This window comes from Dasypus novemcinctus, chromosome 8 (assembly GCF_030445035.2).
Source record: "Dasypus novemcinctus isolate mDasNov1 chromosome 8, mDasNov1.1.hap2, whole genome shotgun sequence".
Classification (NCBI taxonomy): Eukaryota; Metazoa; Chordata; class Mammalia; order Cingulata; family Dasypodidae; genus Dasypus; species Dasypus novemcinctus.
The window spans coordinates 125893289-125911810 of NC_080680.1; the positions used below are offsets into that span (position 1 = coordinate 125893289).

Below are 18522 nucleotides of genomic sequence, written 5' to 3' on the forward strand. Positions count from 1 at the left end.
CCGGCACGCGCTCGCGAGGTCCAGCCGTGCCTCACGCCGCGGCTGCTGCCCCTCCGACCAGTGGATAGGCTGTGGCGGCAGCCAGGACAGGGCGGCGGGCTGAGGCCCCCGGCGGCCCCCAGCCACGTGGAGGAGCGTCTCCGATGAGCCCAGGAGGTGGGATGAGGGCGCTCGGCCTGGCACGGCTTGGTGCCCGGCGCGGGAGAGCGTCAGTGCGTGGCGCGGGGAGCGGCATGGAACCGTCGCACACGCTCATTCTTGCGCTCCCGGGACGCTCACGGGGTGGCCTCCTCGGGCGTGCCTGTGCGCGTGTGTGTCCCTGCGTGTGCTCGGGTCGCTTTTGCAGCCAGGCTCCCAAGAGTTCGCCGGTCACTGCGCCGGCCCCTCTCCTGCCCTGAGTTGCTGCTTCAGTTTAAGCAAGACGTCGGGTGTCCGTGGCCTTAGCGGCACCCTTGGCCTTGGGGTGGCCTGTGCGGCGCCAGCACCAGCTGATGGCACGCCTCCCGTGTCGGGGAGCTCACTACCTGAGGCCGCGGCTCGTCTCCCTGGGGAACTGCTGCGGCGGAGCTGACATCGGCCTCCTGTCGGCCGCCTGTCGCCTGATGGGACGAGGCGCAGTGGAGTGTGGCTGTTCTCGTCTCCATATTGTTCTGGCGTGTTCTTATTAATTTTTAAGAGGCTGTGCTTCTGCCGCAGCTGGCAGCTGGCTCGGTGCTCCTGGCAGCTGACTCTGCACCCCCCCACGTCACTTAGACCCATTAGCTCCACACCTCCCGTGGCACCGGGGGCGGGCAGGCTGCATGGCGTCCCTCCGCGGCGCTTGCCAGCCCCGGCTCTGCAGAGCGTAATTATCCATTACCGGGGCTCTTTTCGAATCATCAGGGAAGCATAAAATGAGCAAACGATAAAGGGTCCATCTGTTTGGGAAGTGGGGGGGTGGGGCAGCGGGCCTCTCGCAGGCCGGGGGGCCCGTCCCACCGCGCGACTCAGGAGACCCTGGCCGGGGGGCAGAGCGGGGTGAGGAGCCGGGGCGGGGCCCTGGGCAGGGCGTTCTGGGGCCGGCTTGGGGTGGGGTGGGCGTGGGGTGCCAGGAGCCTGCCTGCTGTGACGGGCCGAGCACGCTCAGCCCCCGTGCCGGCGCACGTGCCTTTGGGTGACAGTGACAGCGCGACAGCAGGACTGGTCCTCTGTGCCAGCCGTGGGCGGGCTGCCCTTCGGGGGCTTTTGGGGAGGCTGCGCCCTCGGGATGAGCACAGAGGCTGGCAGGTATGCCCGGGGATGCTGGCCTTGCCTGGGGTACCTCCTCCATTGCGTCTCATGGCCTAATCCCTGCCTCAGTTTCCAGCAAAGGTGGCCCTCGAGCCTTGTAATAAAACGCTCGAAACCGCCAGACCCGTGCAGCCTCCTGGGACGTCGGCCGCGCAGTGCCCCCAGGCCGCTCCGTGCCGAGCTCCCCCGGGGCAGGGCTCACCACGCTCAGGAGGGGGCTTGGGGCTCGGCCCGTCCTGGCCTTGCCCCCTGCCCGGCCGTGAAGCCGCCGCCCCTCCGGCCGTGCTTGTTGGGTCCCGTGTGCTCTGGCTCTCGCCGACCCCGTCCCCTCACTGTCCCCGCTCTGGCCGCGCTGCTGGCCTCACGGAGCCTGGCGCCCCTCCCCACCGCAGGGCCCCTCCCCCTGCGGTGCCCCCTCCTCCTGCAGTGCCCCCTCCCCCTGCGCCAGTCCAAGGGTGGCCCCTCCCCGGGCCTGTCGCCTGGACCTGCGGTTGGGGCAGGGGTCGTCCCGGCCACTGTGCCCCGTCACGGCTGTGCGGCCGGGCACTGGACGGGGAGCCGGGGAAGGGTCGGGGGCTGCTGTCCCCGTGCTGGCCTGTCCCCATGCCCCCTTTGCCAACAGTCAGCCTGGGAAGAAACCGCCTGTGGGCCGGCACCCAGCGGCCCCCCCAGCCGCCCCTCGGCCGTGCGTTCTGGGGGTTCGCCCTCCCAACACCCAGGCTCTGCCCGCATTTGGGCGCGAGTCCCCGGGTCAGCGCCTCGGAGGGAAGTGCGCACATTTAACAGTTACTGCCGTGGTGCAGGGGACGGTTTGGTCTCCCTCCTGGCACAAGGGTCGTTCATCCGGGGAGGCCACTGCAGCTGCTCTGAGACCCATCGCCCCCTTCGTCCGCCAAAGGCTGCTGTCACCTCTCCCCAGGAGGAGGCCGGACAGAGCCCCTGGGAGGGATGCCGGGCGAGGCCGGAGGTCAGGGGTCAGACTGCCTCGCTCCTCTGGAGCTCTCTTCCTGAAGGCACAAGGCACAAAGGGCCTCTGTGCAGGGCCACGACAGCCAGATTCTAATCCCGCCACCTGGAGGTAGATGTCCACTCTGAGCCTTGGTCTCTTCATCTGGAACGGGGCATAGTAAACGAGGCAGTGGGTTGGCATAATCACCTGGACCCTGAGTCACTGCCTTTGTTCCAGGGAGTTCCTGGCAGGCATGACTCTTTTTTTTTTTTAAAGATTTATTATCTATTTATTTCTCTTCCCTTCCCACCCCCCTGCCATTGTCTGTTCTGTGTCCATTTGCTGTGTGTTCTTCTGTGTCCGCTTGTACTCTTGTCAGTGGCGCCAGGAATCTGTGTTTCTTTTTGTTGTATCATCTTGCTGCATCAGCTCTCCATGTGTGCGGTGCCATTCCTGGGCAGGCTGCACTTTCTTTCGCGGTGGGCGGCTCTCTTTACGGGGCGCACTCCTTGCGCGTGGGGCTCCCCTACGTGGGGGACGCCCCTGTGTGGCAGGGCACTCCTTGCATGCATCAGCACTGGGCATGGGCCAGCTCCTCACGGGTCAAGGAGGCCCGGGGTTTGAACCCTGGACCTCCCATGTGGTAGGTGGATGTTCCATCTGTTGAGCCAAGTTTGCTTCCCCGGGCACGACTCTTGAGAGCCCCGTCATGGGCCGTGACTCAGTGGGAACTTGGCGCCGGCCCCCCTTGGCCGGGAGTCCTCTTCCTGCCCGGCCTGGCCAGTGCCCCGCTCTCCTGGGTCCCAGTGGACGGCTCCCTGACCCTCGGTGGGCAGCGATGGTGATGCCTGCCTCGGGCAGTGTGGGGGGCGCGGGGGGCCCAGTGCCCGCTTCCGCTCCCTCGCAGCCGCTCAGGCCCCATGAGCCCCCGGGCCGCGGCTGGGAGCGGCGCTTCCAAAGGGGGCCCAGCGGCTCAGCCCCGCTGCTCGTCCGGGTTAAACCCCCCGTGCAGGAGCCCCCGGCCGCCTCCAGGCCACGCTTCTCCCGCTGCTTCATTCCCTCCCGAGGTGGGACTCGGGGCGGCCGGCCATCCAGGGCCCCCCTTCTGTGTTTTGGGGCGTTGGTGGAGCTGGGGGATGCGGGGCCAGCGTGGCCAGGGGGACGGGCCAGGACAGCCGGGTTGGGGCCTGGCCTGGGCGGGGGCACCCAACGCGCCGCCCTGGAGCCCAGCACCCTGGGCTGACCCCGGCCTCGGCCCGTGCTGTGTGTGACCCCAGCTTACGCCGTGGGCTGCGAGAGCACAACGCCGCTGCCCACGGCCCCCGAGCGCTCTGCACCGTGACCCTCCCTCCGCCCCGTCGCTGCTCTTTCCGGACCTGCTGTCCTCCAAGCAGCCGTGGGGCCTGGGGCAGGACGCGGCCGCTGCTGCTTGGAAAGCGAGGCTCCATCCAGCCTGGACCCTATTAGCTGGGAAGCGTCAAGGACGAGCGCAGTGTGGGCCTGGCCTGGTGCCGGGGTTCTCGGGGCTTGGCCCCTTGGTGGCCTCCCAGCCCCGTGCCCCCCGCCCTTCCCTGGCCCCTCCGGGTTTCCTTTCTAGGGCGGAGGCACGGTCACCGAGTTCCAGGCACCCCGCGGAAGGGGAGGGGGACCCCAAACCCAGGTCCCTGCTTTGGGGCGACTTTCTAAAGCAGCACCGGCTCGGGAGAGGCCTTGGGCAGGACTTGGGGTCAGCCCAACCTGGTCCGAGTCCCAGGTCTGCCCCTTGTCACCCTGTCCGGGGGCGAGGGACCTGATGTGTTGGTGCCTCAGTTTCCCCATCTGGGTGGGGAAGGCTGACCCCACCAGCTTAGCTGAGCCAGGCAGGAGGGGAGCCACGAGGCCAGGGCAGCAGTCTGGGGCGGGGGCGGTCCTCTCCACTGCCCTCTCGACCCCGTGGCCCAGGTCTCCAGCGCTGCCTGGGCGAGCGTGGACAAGGGGAGGCGGCGGGGTCCAGGCGGGGGGCAGCGCCAGGAGCTCCTCCAGCCGCCCTGCCCAGGCTCTTCCCGGAATTCCCCTCTGGCACCCGCGCCCGGGCGGGGCGCCTCCGTCTTCCTTGGAATTCCTCTCCCACCTGTGGTCAGTGACTCACGCCAGGCCACACCCGGGTCAGCGCTGGAGCCCGGGCTGGGGGCGCCTCCTCCGGGCCGACCCCCCGCATCCCCTCCTGGCAGGGCATGATGGGCGGGGGAAGCCCCACAGCAGCCTGTTCTCCAGTGCGGGGGGACGGGGGGACCCGGAGGCTGCGTCCTGGGGGCGGGGGCTGAATGAATGTGCACTCGGGCGGTGGGTGGCCCCGGGCTGCCCCCAGTCTGCTCCCCACAGCACCCTCGGGGTGCACCAGCCTGTGCAGAACTCGGGGCCCCCAGCCCCCCCCCCGAGCCGCCCTCCTCCCACCTCCGGTCCGGGATGGACGAGCCGTTCTGAGCACAGGAAGGGGTCTGGGGCTGGGCAGGGGGCGGGCGGAGGCCCTGGGGTCATCTCGGCTCCGTGGCCACGGCCGCGGCCTCTGTGACGTGGGAGCGGGCGCGGGGCGGGTGACTGGACGTGTGAAGCCAGCTGGGCAGCCAGGGCGGGCAGGGGCCTCGGCGCCCGGTAGCTGTCGTCCTTGTGAAGCCGCACCGGGCAGGTGAGGGCTGGGGCTCCAGGTGGGAACCCGCGTTCTCAGCCGGCTTCCGCCTGCAAGTTCCTCGGTTTCCCTTCTGTGAGCTGAAGGATGTGGTCCAGGCGGTCCCTGCACCCCTCGGCTAGGACCTTCGGCTTCGCCGGCGCGTTTGCGCAGCCGCCCACTTGGCAGCAGCTGCGGTCCAGGTCCCTGCCAGGTCCACCCCACAGCCCTGGACTTGCACTGGCCCCGGTGGCCGGGTCGGGGCCTGCAGGCAGGTGCTCAGAGGGACTCACTTGAGCTTTGCTTTCCTCATTCGCAAGTTAGAGAGAGGCAGCAACGCAGCAAAGAGGGGCAGCAGCAGAGACGGAAGGACGTGGGCGCAGAGAGCGCCAGGTGTGCGTGAGGGGCTCGGGCTCCATGCCAGGGCAGTGGGAGGCCTGGCGAGTGGGCATGAGGCAGTGGGCAGGTGGGCATGAGGCCAGGTGGGCATGAGGCAGGTAGGCAGATGGGAGCATGTCAGGTGGGTGTGAGGGCAGGTGGGAGGCTGGGGGCAAGTGGGTATGGGGGCAGGTGGGCATGAGGGAAGGTGGGAGACTGTGGGCAGGTGGGAGGCGGTGGGCTGGTGGGAGGCCATGGGCAGGTGGGTGTGCGGGAAGGTGGGAGACTGTGGGCAGGTGGGCCTGAGGGCAGGTGGGCGTGAGGACAGGTGGGAGGAAGTGGGTAGGTGGGTGTGAGGGCAGGTGGGCGTGAGGGCAGGGCAGGTGGGAGGCCGAGGCAGGTGGGCCTGAGAGCGGGCGGGAGGCTACTGCAAACAGGCCGCCTTCCCTCCCTCCCGCCTTCCTGAGCAGGGGCCGGGTCCAGGGACGGCCGCGTGGGCACGTGCGCCTTCACTCCCTCACTCCCTTGCTTCCCAGTCCTGCACCCACTCCCATGGCTCCTTGAGCACCTGCAGTGCCCAGTGCTTGGACCTTGGGCCCAGGGGTCCTCACCTTTGCCCCCAGCAAGCGAGATCCATACCAGCCGAGTGAGGGCCCGTGCGAGTGTCCTCGGTGGCGCTGAAGCCTGGGGGTGCAGGGCAGGGCGTGGGCTGATTCAGAGGTTCACCCACAAAGCCCCCGGGGTGGCTTCCAGCTCCGAGCCCTCCCTGGGACCCCCAGGCCCTCCCTCGGGCATTCCCCGTGGACGGCGCCGCCGGGCGCCCGGCTGGGTGAGCAGCAGTTTTCATTCGGCTCCTCCGTTATCTTGGGGTCGGGGTCTGGCCACGCCCCGCCTTCTCCTTGCTGGCTCCCTGGAACAACACGCCGTGTCGGGAGCCCAGGGCCGCCGTGCGGGGCAGTGGCTGCGCGACGCCGCGCCCCCCTCCCGGTGGTGGACTGGAGCGTGACGTTGTGGTCGTCCCTGTTGCTTAGCTAGTGGCTTCTCAGAGCTGGCCGCTTGTCATTCCAGAGGCAGCAGCTCCACATCTTTCCTGACCTTGCTCTCTCTGCGAAGAAAAAGAAAAAAACCGCAGGGCCACGCAGGCTGAGCTGGAGAAAGCAATTTATAACGATGTGCTTCTGCAAAAGCAGCCACAGCGGCTGTAGATTTCCTAGACAGATAGGTGAGTTTCCGGGGCAACCTATTTAAATGAGTTTTAGGATCTTGCCGTTTGGCTCCACGAGACGTGTGTTTCCAGAGGCCGGGCATGGCCGAAGAGGCGGGTCCGTGGCGGGGGCCGGCTCTGCGGTTCCTTCTCGTGGGTTCCAGGGGTTGCCAGCTCAGTTGGGGTCAAAGGTGCCTCCTGCAAGTCAGCCACTGCCCCCGTGCCCGGCAGCGCAGCCGGAGCCCCGAGGCTGGAGCCCGGCCAGAGGCGCCCGCTCTGAGGGGCACGTCGCTCCCAGCTGGGTCCTCACTGCCGGGCTGAGCCCTTGACGAGGTCCTGCTGGAGGAACTGAGAGCTGGGGGCCTCGTTCCGAGCTCGGGAGAGGGAGGTGCCGTGGCTTGGGCAGGCTGGGCTGCTGGGACAGATAGACCCGAGCTGGGATGGCAGAATGGTTCTGGGAGGTTCCAGGTGGCCAGAGCGGGGGGCAGGGGGCATAGGAAGGGGGAGTGGCCTCTGCCCCATGCAGACCTTCAGGGACCCAGGCTTTGCCACCTCCAGATGGGGCTCCTGAGGTTGGCGCGGCAGCAGAGGGGGGCACCCGGGTCAGGCTTTATGAGCCAGAACTGCAGGTGGTCTGCTTGACATGCCCTCCAGCCACCGGGCGGACCTCGTGACTGCTAGAGGCCTGGGGTGCCCAGCTGTGGTCCAGAAGGAGGGAGACAAGGTTTTGTGGCCAGCCGCCGCCTCGTGCATGGGGCGCGTGGGCAGTGGGTAGGAGCTCAGGCTGGAGCCGGGCAGCTCCAGCTGTCTATTCATCCGTCCACCCACCCACCCATCCATCCATCCACCCATCCATCCATCTATCCATCTACCATTACGTTCACCCCCCCCACCCACCTCTCCACCCACCTGTGCATCTGTCCGCTCAGCTCATCCATCTGTTCATCCATCACATGCATCATTCCATCTGTCCGCCCACCCAGCCATCCACCCACTACTCCATCCATCCGCCCACCCAGCCATCCATCCATCCACTACCAGTCTACCCCTTCCTCCCTCCCTCCTCCCTTTTCTCCACCTACCTGTGCACCTATCCACTCAGTCCATTTATCTGTTCATCCATTCCATCATTCCATCCAGCCATCCATCCCTCATCTTACCCACCCATCCATCCATCACTCCTTTCATCCATCCATTCCTTCCCTTCCTTCCTCCTTTTCTTTCCATCTACTGATCCATTCATCATTTTTCCATCCATCCATTTCCTCCCTCCCTCTAGCCCTCCCCCCCTCGCAGCCTTCCTTGGAGCATGAACTCAACGAATGCCAAGTGTCAGGGGTCAGGGATGCCCCGGGGGTCCCGAGCCCTTCTGAGGCTTTGGCCCGTCCTGAGCACCCTGAGCTGTAGCTTCTCTCCTCTGTGAAGTGTGGAGAGGCGGCTCAGGGCCTGACCTTGAAGGTCAGATGGACGCCTGCCCAGGGGAGCTCGGAAGAGGCCAAAGGTGGCCCGAGGACGGTGCCGCTGGCCTGGGACGCCGAGGGGCGTCCCTGGGGAGCGGCCCCACGTGGGCCTCCCATTGAGAAAGGGGAGCTTGTGGTGGCTGGGAGACGAGGCGTGAAGACGGGGAGCAGGCGGTCCCCTCTCGGGGCCACTGCTGACGGCGCACTGTTTCCTGGGTCCCGGGGCCCCGGGGCGTGATGTGGGGGTGGTCTCAGCGCCACCCGCCCCTCCTGGGGCCTCTGCGCTCCCGTGTGGGCGCCCGCACGCTGCGCCCGCCCCCTGTGCCGCGCCCGCCCCCTGTGCCGTCGCTGCCTCTCCTCTCAGGTGTCCCTGCTGTGAGGCTGATGGGGACGGCAGGAGCTAAAGCCCCCCGTGGCCTCTGGAGCAGCGCTCCCCCAACCTCCTCAGGCAGCTGGCCCAGAGCAGAGCCGCCTCACGCCACCACGCGCACGTGTGACGGGCACCTAAGAGTTCACACAACCCTCGTTTTCTCCTCTTCTCTGATGTTTCCTCCCGTCTTGCTTTGTTAAAAGAGGCTTGCTGGGGCCCTCTGGGTGGGATGTGCGATTCTCCGATGGGCGGGTCACCACCTGCAGTTTGAAAGTCCCGCCTGTGGGAGAAGGAGGAAGTGAGTCCTCACGTTGAAATTCCCGCCGCCCCCCGGCCGGGCAGGGAGCCCAGCACCGTGTCGGGGCCTGCAGGCGCCCTCCAGCTCGCTCCCTCCCCGTCCACTCGCTCCCTCCCCGTCCACCCGCTCCAGGGAGGGCTGCGGCCGAGCCGGGAGCACGCGGGGCTGCCCAAGGCTACGGGGAATTCCTCCCTGCCCAAGGAAACCCCCGCGGCCGGCGTCCCTCAGAGCGAGGCGGCTTTGCAGAGCCCAGGCCCCCCATCTCCCACCCTGCCTCTGCGTCTCTTCAGGCTTTCCCAGCTCCTTTCCTTCCAGTCCTAACAATCCCCTGGCCCCCAGCCCCGAGCCGGGCCCTGGGGCTGCTGTAACCTCGCCTCTCAGGTCTTGCTGTTCTCCTGGCTGTGCGCCCCCTGCCCCCACCCCCGCAGCTGTCCCAGCACCTGACGCAGGTCCCTGCAGGGCGGGCACCCCGACCCTGTGCGTGGAGCAGCAGGCCAGCCCTGGGGTAAAGCGACTTGCCCGTGGCGATGGATTTGCACCCAGGACGTCTGGGCTCATCCCGGCGGCCTCCACCTGCCCCAGCCTCCCTCCCTTCTCTCCCACCTCACCTCTGCACCCGTTAGAGGGGCTCGCCATCTGCTTGGGGCGTGAGGCAGGCCCAAGCGCCTGTGGCCACCTGGGAAAGTTTTCTCAAGGCAAAGAATGACTCGGATCATGCGGCAAGACCCCCGAGCCTCTGGGAGGAGCCGGTTGCTCTGTTGGTCTCCGTGGCCAAGGCACGTTGGACCCGGGATGGGGACGAGCCCGGGAGCTCATCCTCCGTGGGAGCAAGAATCTAGGCGACTTAGAAAATGCTGCTTGCGCCCCTTTCCTGACCCTCCTGGGTGCCAGGCACGGGGCAGAGCGGTGACCCAAAGGAAGCTCGGTGAGACCCATTTCCCTCCTAGATGTGAGCGCTCCCACGGCGTCATGTTTCCCCAGAGCTTAGCGCAGGTAGCGGTGCATTGTGGGAAAGGCAGTGCCGGCCAGTGGTTAGATGCGCCGTCCCAAGCCCAGGCCAGACCCCAGAGCTTGCTGGCCGTGGGGCCTTGGACAAGCCACTGGGTGACTTCCAAGCCTTGCCCTTGGTCATTGCAGTAGCCTCAGGACACGGAGAGTGGACGGGAGAACTCAGATTTGGCACTGCCACGGGCGTGGTGGCACTGGAGGATGGCCAGCGTGTCCACTGTCCCCCTTCCCCTCCCCCATGCACCGAGGTCTACAGAGCGGTGGCCGAGGAGGGGCAGGCCACTGCCTGCAGTGGGGTCTGTAAGGAAAGCTTGTCCACCTGAAGGCCTGACCGTGGTCCCAGAGTGGCCTGCGAGATGCAGGTGACCTTTAGACCTTTTAGGCCTTGTCTGGGAACGTGGGTGCCCTTTCCCCAGAGCCCAGGCCGTCCATTGTGGAGCCAGGCAGGTGTGCAGGGCTCAGTGGGGCTTAGTCCTGCTTCGTTGCATCGCTCTTTCAGGTACACTGTGATTAGAAATCTCTTTTTTATTGTGTCATCTATCGCAAAGTCATGGACATTAAACAGAGAAAGATCATGGACCAAATTTCCTGCCGAGGAGGCTCTGCTCGTACTTCCTTGTCACCCCCGGGAAGCCTGACAGGGTGGCGTGGGCTTGTCCAGCTGCTGTGGCCTCTGGAAAGTCCTCGTGGTCCCCGTGCAGACGAGGCACCTGCTCGGGGCCCCCTGGGAGCCTCGTCAGTGCTGAGAGTCTTCACGGGGAAGCCACGGCTTGCTGTGTCGCCCCCACGCTGCATTCTTTTCATTCTATCCCCCAACATCCTCAAGAGGAAGAGGTGAGGAAGGGGAGGATGAGAGCTTGAACAAAGTCAGGGGGCTGGAACCGAGGGTCGTGCTCAGACCTGAGCCAGGAGGGTGGTCGTGAAGTGGGTATGAGACAGGCTGCCCTCTCCACGATGGCATGTGGGACGGGGGCAGCCAGCTCTGGGCTGGCAGAATCCAAGCCCAGAGATGGGAGTCGGGATACTGTGAGAGAGCGCAGTGTAAAAGCAGGTCTGCAGCCAGAGAAACTAGCAGAGCTTCCATAAAAGTGATCCTACACCGCCCCACAGTCGCACCCCTGACACCTGCTAAGACAAGCTTACGGCCTGTGAACCTTGATTATTTATACGTGTATGCATGTAATAAGCGTGTGTATACATTTTGTCTGTCTACCTTCCTGTGTATCTAGAGGGGACTCCAAAAGAAGCAAAGCAGCATGAGAGTGAGCAGATGAAATGAATAAGAGAATTCCTACTCTAGGAAAAAAGAAAGGAGAATGCAAAAGAAGAGGAAATTAAAAACAAACAAGTAACAACAGGTTTTGGTAGATCACAAAATAGAAATTCTCAAGTGAAAAGTATAGTCAAAGTAAAAAATTTATGTGTAGTATACAGTAGTCTAGACAGAGCTGAAGAGAGAATTAGTGAGTTGGAAGATAGAACTGAAGAAATCATCAAAGGATGAGGAAATGTGAAATGTGAAAGAGAAGTTGAGACATGGAAGTAAGAAGGAGAAAGTCCAGAGGTTGGGAACAGAGAGAATGGGATGAGGCCATGTATGAGTAGCTGGAAATTTGGGGGTTTTTCAAGAGACCATGCAGACCTGTACAGGTCATCCTGATATGAGCCTGTAGTGTGCATTCCCATTTTCTTTCTTGTCCCATCCTGACTTTAGATTGTGAATATTTAAGTTGCAAATACTAGTGAGAATGGCACCTTTTTTCTTGGTTTGGAAACTTGGTGCAATGCAGCAAAAAATGCTCAAGTCGTTTGCCAATTTGGATTTTCCCCAGTGTCTGGGCACTGAACCAGTGCATCACTCAGGCTTTCCCATCATTCCCTGCCAAACTGAGGCTTGGAGCTTTGTGGTCACTATGATCTGAAGGCTCCTCGGGAGGGGCTAGCGCTTCCGGGCCTACTGGGTGCAGACATTGGGGATACTGCATTGAGCAAACCCCAACTCAGTGCCCACCGGCAAGAAGCTCGGACTAGTGTGGTAGCAAATCAACCCCTGGGCTGCAGGAACAGTGTGGGGGCTTGCAGGCCTTCTTCAGTCATTTAGTCACTTGTTCACTTCTTCCATCTGTCCATCCATCCATCCATCCCTTAGTCACTGCACATTCATCCTTCCCTCTAATCCGTCCATCCACCCATCCATCCATGCTCCATTTGTGCTATGCAGCCCTCCAGTTCTGTGAGAATGGGCGGGGCCTGGGTGGGGAGCCGACCACTGTGCAGAGGGCGGGTCTCATGGCCTGTCTGTGTGGATCGAGTCTGGCAGGGATGGGGAACAAGCCTATATTTTCACCTGGAGGCCCAGAGTCAGGGACCTTGGTTTGAGTAATGTTTTATCAACAGGAGGAGGGGTGTAGGGTCTGCACTTGGTGGGGGGGGTGCCCTGCAGCTTGTTTTTAAAGGACATAACCCCATACTATGCAGATATATACATTGTAGAAAAATGTGAAAATGCAGTCAAGCAACAAGAGGAGCGTCTCATTGAAAATCACTGTAGCATTTTTTAAAATTATTTATTTATTATTATTATTTTTTAATTACATTAAAAAAAAATGAGGTCCCATTCAACCCCACCGCCCCCACCCCCCCACATCATCTGCCAGTCCATTTTTCCTTTCTCTTTATTCTTGCTATTATTAGTAGTATTAGAGAAGTTGTAGGCTTACAACTTAAAAACCATACCCAAAATACTGTTCCCATATATCCCCCTATTAATAACACCTTGCATTGGGTGCATTTGTTACAATTCAGAAAAGAATAATAGTTATTAACCAGAGTCCATTGTTTAGAGATGGGTCTTCTTTTTTTTTTTTTTTAAGATTTATTTTAATTTGTTCCTTTCTCCTTCCCCCCGTTGTCTGCTCTCTGTGTCCATTTGCTGTGTGTTCTTTTGCGTTCCACTTGCATTATCCTGTGGCACTGGGAAACTGCCCTTCTTTTTGTTGCATCAGTTCTCCATGTGTGCGGTGGCACTCCTGGGTGGGCTGCACTTTTTTCACGTGGGGTGGCTCTCCTTGCAGGGCACATTCCTTACTTGTAGGGCTCCCTTACGCGGGGATGTCCCTGCGTGATACAGCACTCCTTGCGTGCCGCGCCGCAGCACTGCGTGTGCGCCAGCTCACCACACGGGTCAGGAGGCCCTGGGTCCGGAACCCTGGATGCTCCATATGATAGACGGACGCTCTACCAGTTGAGCCACGGCCGCTTCCCTAGACCAGTCCTTTTTATGAATGTATATATGTACACATACACACAAACATGTATTTACTAAAATTAGACTACATTGCACACGCTTTGCAAGCTGTTTCTTTCACGTAAGATATTCATGAATATATTTTGCAGCAATAAATTCCCTTCTCAGCATCATTTCACGTGGTGGCCCAGAATGCCGTTGTGTGGCTTTAGCCGCCTCTGTTTTTCTTGGACCCTGTTGTTGGGCTGCTACGTTGTTGCCGCAGTTTCCAGCACTGAACTGCTCCAGGGACCACCTCTGACACAGTCTTGTCCCACGCAGCCAAGCGTGTGGGCTCGGAGGCCCTTTTAAGGATGCCTGCTGTTTTGGAGCCGGGGGGGTCCACATGGGCAAAGCGCCCCCCAGAACCTGGCTTGGGTCGCAGGGCCCCCCGCGTGCGAGCTCCTCGGGCAGCCCCTCCTGAGCAGCTCCCCTGATGTCTCTGGTCTTTGGGACGGTGATGGGAGGTGGTAGGAGGCAGTGTTCTCACGGCCCCTGCACGGACGTGCAGCCCCTGCCAGGCCCCTCGGCCCCCAGGAGCCCCCCGGCCTGGCTATGACCCAGGTGCAGCAGGCGGGGTGGGAGAGGCACTTAAGGCTGCACCTTTCGGGCTGGATGTCCCGTGTCCGCCCGTGGTGGGCGCTCGGGGGGCTGCTTGGGCCGGGCTCACCCGGCTCCCAACGAGAGCTCGCGCCTGCTGGGCGTGGTGATGGCCAGGCTGGGACCGAGAAGACTCAGGGGCCGGGCTTCCTTCCTGCCGGTCCTGTCGTGGGGGGGGCTGCCCCCGGACAGCCGACCGGGGGCCTGCAGCTGACCCCGCCTCCCCGCTCCCCACTCCCCCTGACTCCTCCCCACTCACCTGCTCCTCCCCACTCACCTGCTCCTCCCCACTCTCCCCGCCCCTCCGTTCCTCCCTGCTCCCTAACCCCCACCACCCCCCCCGCACCTCCTCACCCCTCCCTGTCCTCCACCACTCCACGCCCCTTCCAGCTTCCCCCCACCCCTCCCCTCCCCACTCCCCCACTCCTCCCCACCCCTCTCTGCCCCTCCCCGCCCGGGCAGCAGCAGCAGCGGAGGCCGAGCCCAGGGTGCTAACCTTGGCTGGGGGCAGCTCGGGCAGAAAAGGACAAGCCTAGGCTGTTGCTCGAGGGGGCGGCAGTGGGTCCCCAGCGGGGGACGGGGAAGGCCCAGGCTGGAGCCCTTGGGGCTGGCAGTGGGCACGGCTTCCCCGGGACCGAGGCCGCATCCCCTGTCCCGTCGGCCCTTGCTGGCCCCTCCGCTCACCTCCCCTGACTGGTGCCGGCCCCTCCCAGAGTGGGGTGGGCAGGCTGTGTCTTTGCCCTTGTCTGAATCGGTGACATTCCCGGTCTGTACTGGCTCCTGCAGCAGGGGCACCTCACCTGGCTGTACACCTGAGCCAGGTGCCTTCCTGCAAGAAACGCTTCCCAGGCGGCCCGCTCCGCTCCTCATCAGAGCCCCCAGCGGTGGAGCCGGGCACTGCGAGGCGGGGGGTGCGCAGGCTGACGGGCTGGGGGTCCCGCTTCCAGCACCCGGGCCCCCACCTCTTGTTCTCTGCCTGTCGTTCGTTTCTACGCCTTCCCAGGTGCCGGCCAAGCGCCCGTCAGGTGCCAGGCGTCTCGGGGGAGCAGGTGCGCGGCACCCAGCTCTGCGTGTAGCAGGACCGGGCTCTCCCCAAGGCCAGGCCAAGCACCCCCTGCCGGCTCCCCACCTCCTGAGCACCCCTCAGCGCCCAGGCTTCCAGCTCCAGGGGGCCTGGGGGAAGTGCTCAGGGCTGAAAGGACCCGGCCAGCGCTCTGCAGGGGGAGGGAGGGACGATGGAGGGACGGAGGGGTGGGCGGAGGGAAGGAAGAGGCACAGCTGGTGGGACGGAGGGACAGCTGGATGGCTGGAAGGAAGAGGAATGGCTGGAGGGATGGATGGACGGATGGAGAAGGAAGAGGGACAGCTGGAGGGACAGGGATGGAGGGAGGGAAGGGACAGGGATGGGAAGGAGGAGGGTGTGTGTCTTTATTTCGTTTGTTAACTGCAACGCAGGAGAGATTGGAAATAAAAGTTGCGAAAATGTCATCCTTTGACATTTACTCTTGAAGGCGCCGTGAGCTGGGAGGTTTTGATTGTCGTCCGAGACGCAGCCACTGGGGAAACGCAGTGCATCGTCTGCGGGAGGGGCGGGCCGCGGCAGTGGCGCCGTGGGGAGCTGGCACCGTGGGCAGCTGCCCTGAGGCTCCGCTTTCCCTCCACAGTGAGATCAGCCCCCACTTTCCTCCCACTTCCCAGAGTCCAGCGTCTGCTCCCAGCAGCCCCTGCCCTGGGGGGTGTCACAGAGCGGGGTCCCCCGTGGACAGGGGTGTCTTCCAGCACAGACGGGGCCAGGAAGTTAGCGGCCACGCGGAGGGGCGGGGCGGGTGGCGCCAGCGTGCACCGGCCAGGTGTAACCCGTTGAAGGAGCGGCCCCGTCGGACCACACGAGCCCCAGCCGAGCTCTTCTGGGAGCGAGGCCGCCCCAAGCTCGGGCCTGCGTGGTAATGGTCCAGTGAGGCCGCAACTATGGAGGGTGGAGAGACGGCTTGTCTGCTGGGGGCTGCCGGCCCTGCCCGCCCACCCGGGCCAGCTCCTCCCTGCTTTCGCCGCATCTGCGAGAAAAGGCCTTTGCACTTAGCCCATGTCGGCAAGCAGGTCTCCAACGCTGGCACCCGAGGATGCTGCCAAAGAGTGTGGCGAGCCTGGGTCTGGCTGGCTGATTAGCCTCAGGAGGTTGATCAACAGCATCCAATTAGCAATGTCTGCCGCTGCTAATTGATTAGCATAGTATCGATTAGCAATGTCTGTCACAGAAGGCAAAAGGGACAGAGCGGTTTGCGTGCCCTCTGGGTGCCGTTTTTGGACTGGGTGGTTAAAGGACTTCCGAGGTCTAATAGTTCTAGAATTCTACCCGGTAACTCTAAGACCACATAGCAGTACTGCTTTAATTTTTGTTCTCCCTGAATATTTAGAGCTGTTAGGCCAAGAATAAGAGGCAAGCCAAATGGCTCCGTCTCTGTGAAAGGCCCCCTTGTACGGTGCACGTCGCGGGGCCTCGCGGGGTTGGCTGCATAATGAGCCAGTTGAGTCTTGTCTGAGGAAACACAGAGGACCCCTGTCGTTCCGTGCGCTCTTCACTTCCGCGCGCCCCAGCCCCGGAAACACCCTCACCTGGAGGGGGACGACCGTGCAGCTTCTTGGCCGCCGCCTGTCTTGCCAGGCTCGGGACAGCCTGGCCCTTCTGGACAGTTTGGCGGTTTCACCCCCTCTCTTATTCCACACAACCCGCAAGGAAGTCTGAGGATGCGTCACAGCGGGTGGCTTTGGGTGAGTGGCCCGGCCTCAGTTTCCCTGTTGAACGTGCAGGTGAGGTGGCCGCCCGCGGTCCGGAGGGTTTGCTGTGACGATGCTCCTTGAGAACCTGCCGGATCTCGGCTCTCGGGCGACGGCGCCCTGCACCGGGCATCTGCAGATCCAGCAAGAGGTGGTCGTGGGTCGTTTTCTTGTTCCCTATCCCACACGCATCATGTATTGGTGCACGGCACACCAAGCGCACATACACGCACACACGCGCCAGCGTGCCCACGCACTCGCACACACACCGGTCTCCGGTGCGGCTTACTCGGGGCACCGCGTCTGGCGGTGCAGGTGCCCCACGAGTCCCGTTGGACGAGTCGTGAACAGCTTCTCGCTGCGCCTCCTGTGCGTGGTGCTCTGTGCTCCTGGGCCAGCGAGCTCCCTCCCCCCTGCCTCAGTTTCCCCAGACTCATCTGGGGAGCCTCTTGCCTGCCCTGTGCCCGGTCATCCGAGCTCTTCGGGGCTCGCATTCTGACGAGCCCAGCGGCGTGGGGGACGCAGCTACGCCTCGCTGTGTGGCTCCGTCCCGGGCTCTTGCGGGGAGCCGGCATCCATTTTGGCGTTCCTGCAGCTCGAGGAGGCGCAGGGGCAATGGCGCTGCCGGGGGCCAGATCTGAGCTGGGCCCTGTGCACGTCCCTTTTCCTCTCGGGGCCTCTGTTTCCCCGTCCTTGTAAAACGGAGCGGTGCCCGCTGCAAGCAGGTGCTGGTGCCATTCGGGAGTGGCAGGCGTGCGCGCGCCTTGGCGGTGCCCTCTTGTGGGGTGCGCGGTGCCCGCAACTGCGTCCTTGGCACGGGCCCCCTTCAAGGTGTGAACACAAGGCTGGGGGCGTGGGGAGTGCCTGGGGGCAGAGGGGCATTCGGCCGAGACCCGCCCCCCTCCCAGGCTCTTCCGGGGAGCGTGACGGCCCGCAGGAGGCAGCAAAGTGGCAAGATGACGGCTCTGGTACAAAACAGGTGTCTTGCCTAAAGAACGTTACGCTGTGGTTCTTTTACCGGGATGAAAGGTGCTCGGTTAGCGCGCGCTCCTGCGGCCACCTGGCTTCGCGAGGACTCTCAGGTGGCCCGTGAAATCACAGGAGCGTCTCTTTGTGTCCCTCCAGGTGGTCTCCGCCGTGTCAAGGCTCTCCCTGCACAGCATCGCGCAGAACAAAGGCATCAGGTGAGCTCTCCCACACCCGGCTCTTTCCTCTCCGCCACCGCCGGCCTCGCCGCAGGTTGGAGTCTTAAGCATGCCCCTCGCCCCCGTCCTTGCCACGCATCTTCGGCGTGTCGTGCATCTTCAGCACATCGTGGAGCTTCAGTGCGCCGTCGAGTTGCCTGCTGGCGGCGGCTGCGAGGGTTGGGGAGAGGGGGGCCCCGGGCTCCACACCGGGGGATCCTGCGTGCTCGCTGCTGATGGCTGCAGGATCTCTTCTGATTTAGGTAATAAGATCAGCAGATGAATCCTCCCACAGGTCAGCGTGTCTTTAAAGCACGCCACACACGTCGGAACCCGGGAGGTTTTGCCGTGAAGGGTTGGTGGGTGTGCATGACGACGGGGTGAGTGGTGGGGCTGGTCCAGGCTGCAGGAGCCCCGGCAGGGTATCTGCCAGGAGCCCGGAGGCCCCACCGCGCCTGTTTTTAACTGCTCGGATCAGCACCGGGCTCGTGGAATCCCGCCATCCCCGTGCTTGCTGCGATAACGGGGGATGCCAAGAGTGGCCCCAGAGGAGAACGCAGCGTGCCGGATCCCGCGGCTCACAGAGCGGGGGGCAGGGATGGTCAAAACGGGGACCTGTTTCCAGGTGGGTGTGGGTGGCAGCGCTATCCGGGGGGCTCCGTGGAGCACACGGGTGGAGCCAGAGGCCTGAGACGCAGAACTCGCCCCCGGGCGCAGGTGACCGGGAGGGTACGGGTGCCCGCACGGCCGAAGGGAGCCCAGTGCTGTCCATGGGGCGCTGCATGTCCAGGCGGGGGTCCCGGGGCCACAGAGCCCCATGGGGGGGTTGCCTGCCGGCTGGAATCCGCAGCAGGCAGAGACGCTGGCGAGCCACCCGGGCTTCGCTTGCCTCGGGGTTCTCGGCGCTGGGGAATGCCTTTGAATTGAGGTTTTTTCCCTCTTTCTCAGACATTGAACGGGCTGTTAAAAAAATCTTAGGTTAAATACTGTATTAGTCAGCCAAAGGGGTGCTGATGCAAAATACCAGGAACTGGTTGGTTTTATGAAGGGTTTTCATTTGGAGTCGGCACTTACAGATGCCAGCCCATAAAGCGCAA

The 18522-nt window shown here is 63.4% G+C and overlaps 1 protein-coding gene across 4 annotated transcripts in view; it reads left to right on the plus strand.

Annotated features, from left to right (window-relative positions):
- Positions 1 to 18522, plus strand: part of VAV2 (vav guanine nucleotide exchange factor 2) — a 180508-nt gene that overhangs the window by 82051 nt on the left and 79935 nt on the right. For all 4 annotated transcript variants that reach the window (XM_058302647.2, XM_058302648.2, XM_058302649.2 and 1 more), the window contains exon 3: positions 17367 to 17425. In XM_058302647.2, the coding sequence (XP_058158630.1) occupies positions 17367 to 17425 (59 nt within the window). The remainder of the gene's footprint in view (positions 1 to 17366; positions 17426 to 18522) is intronic.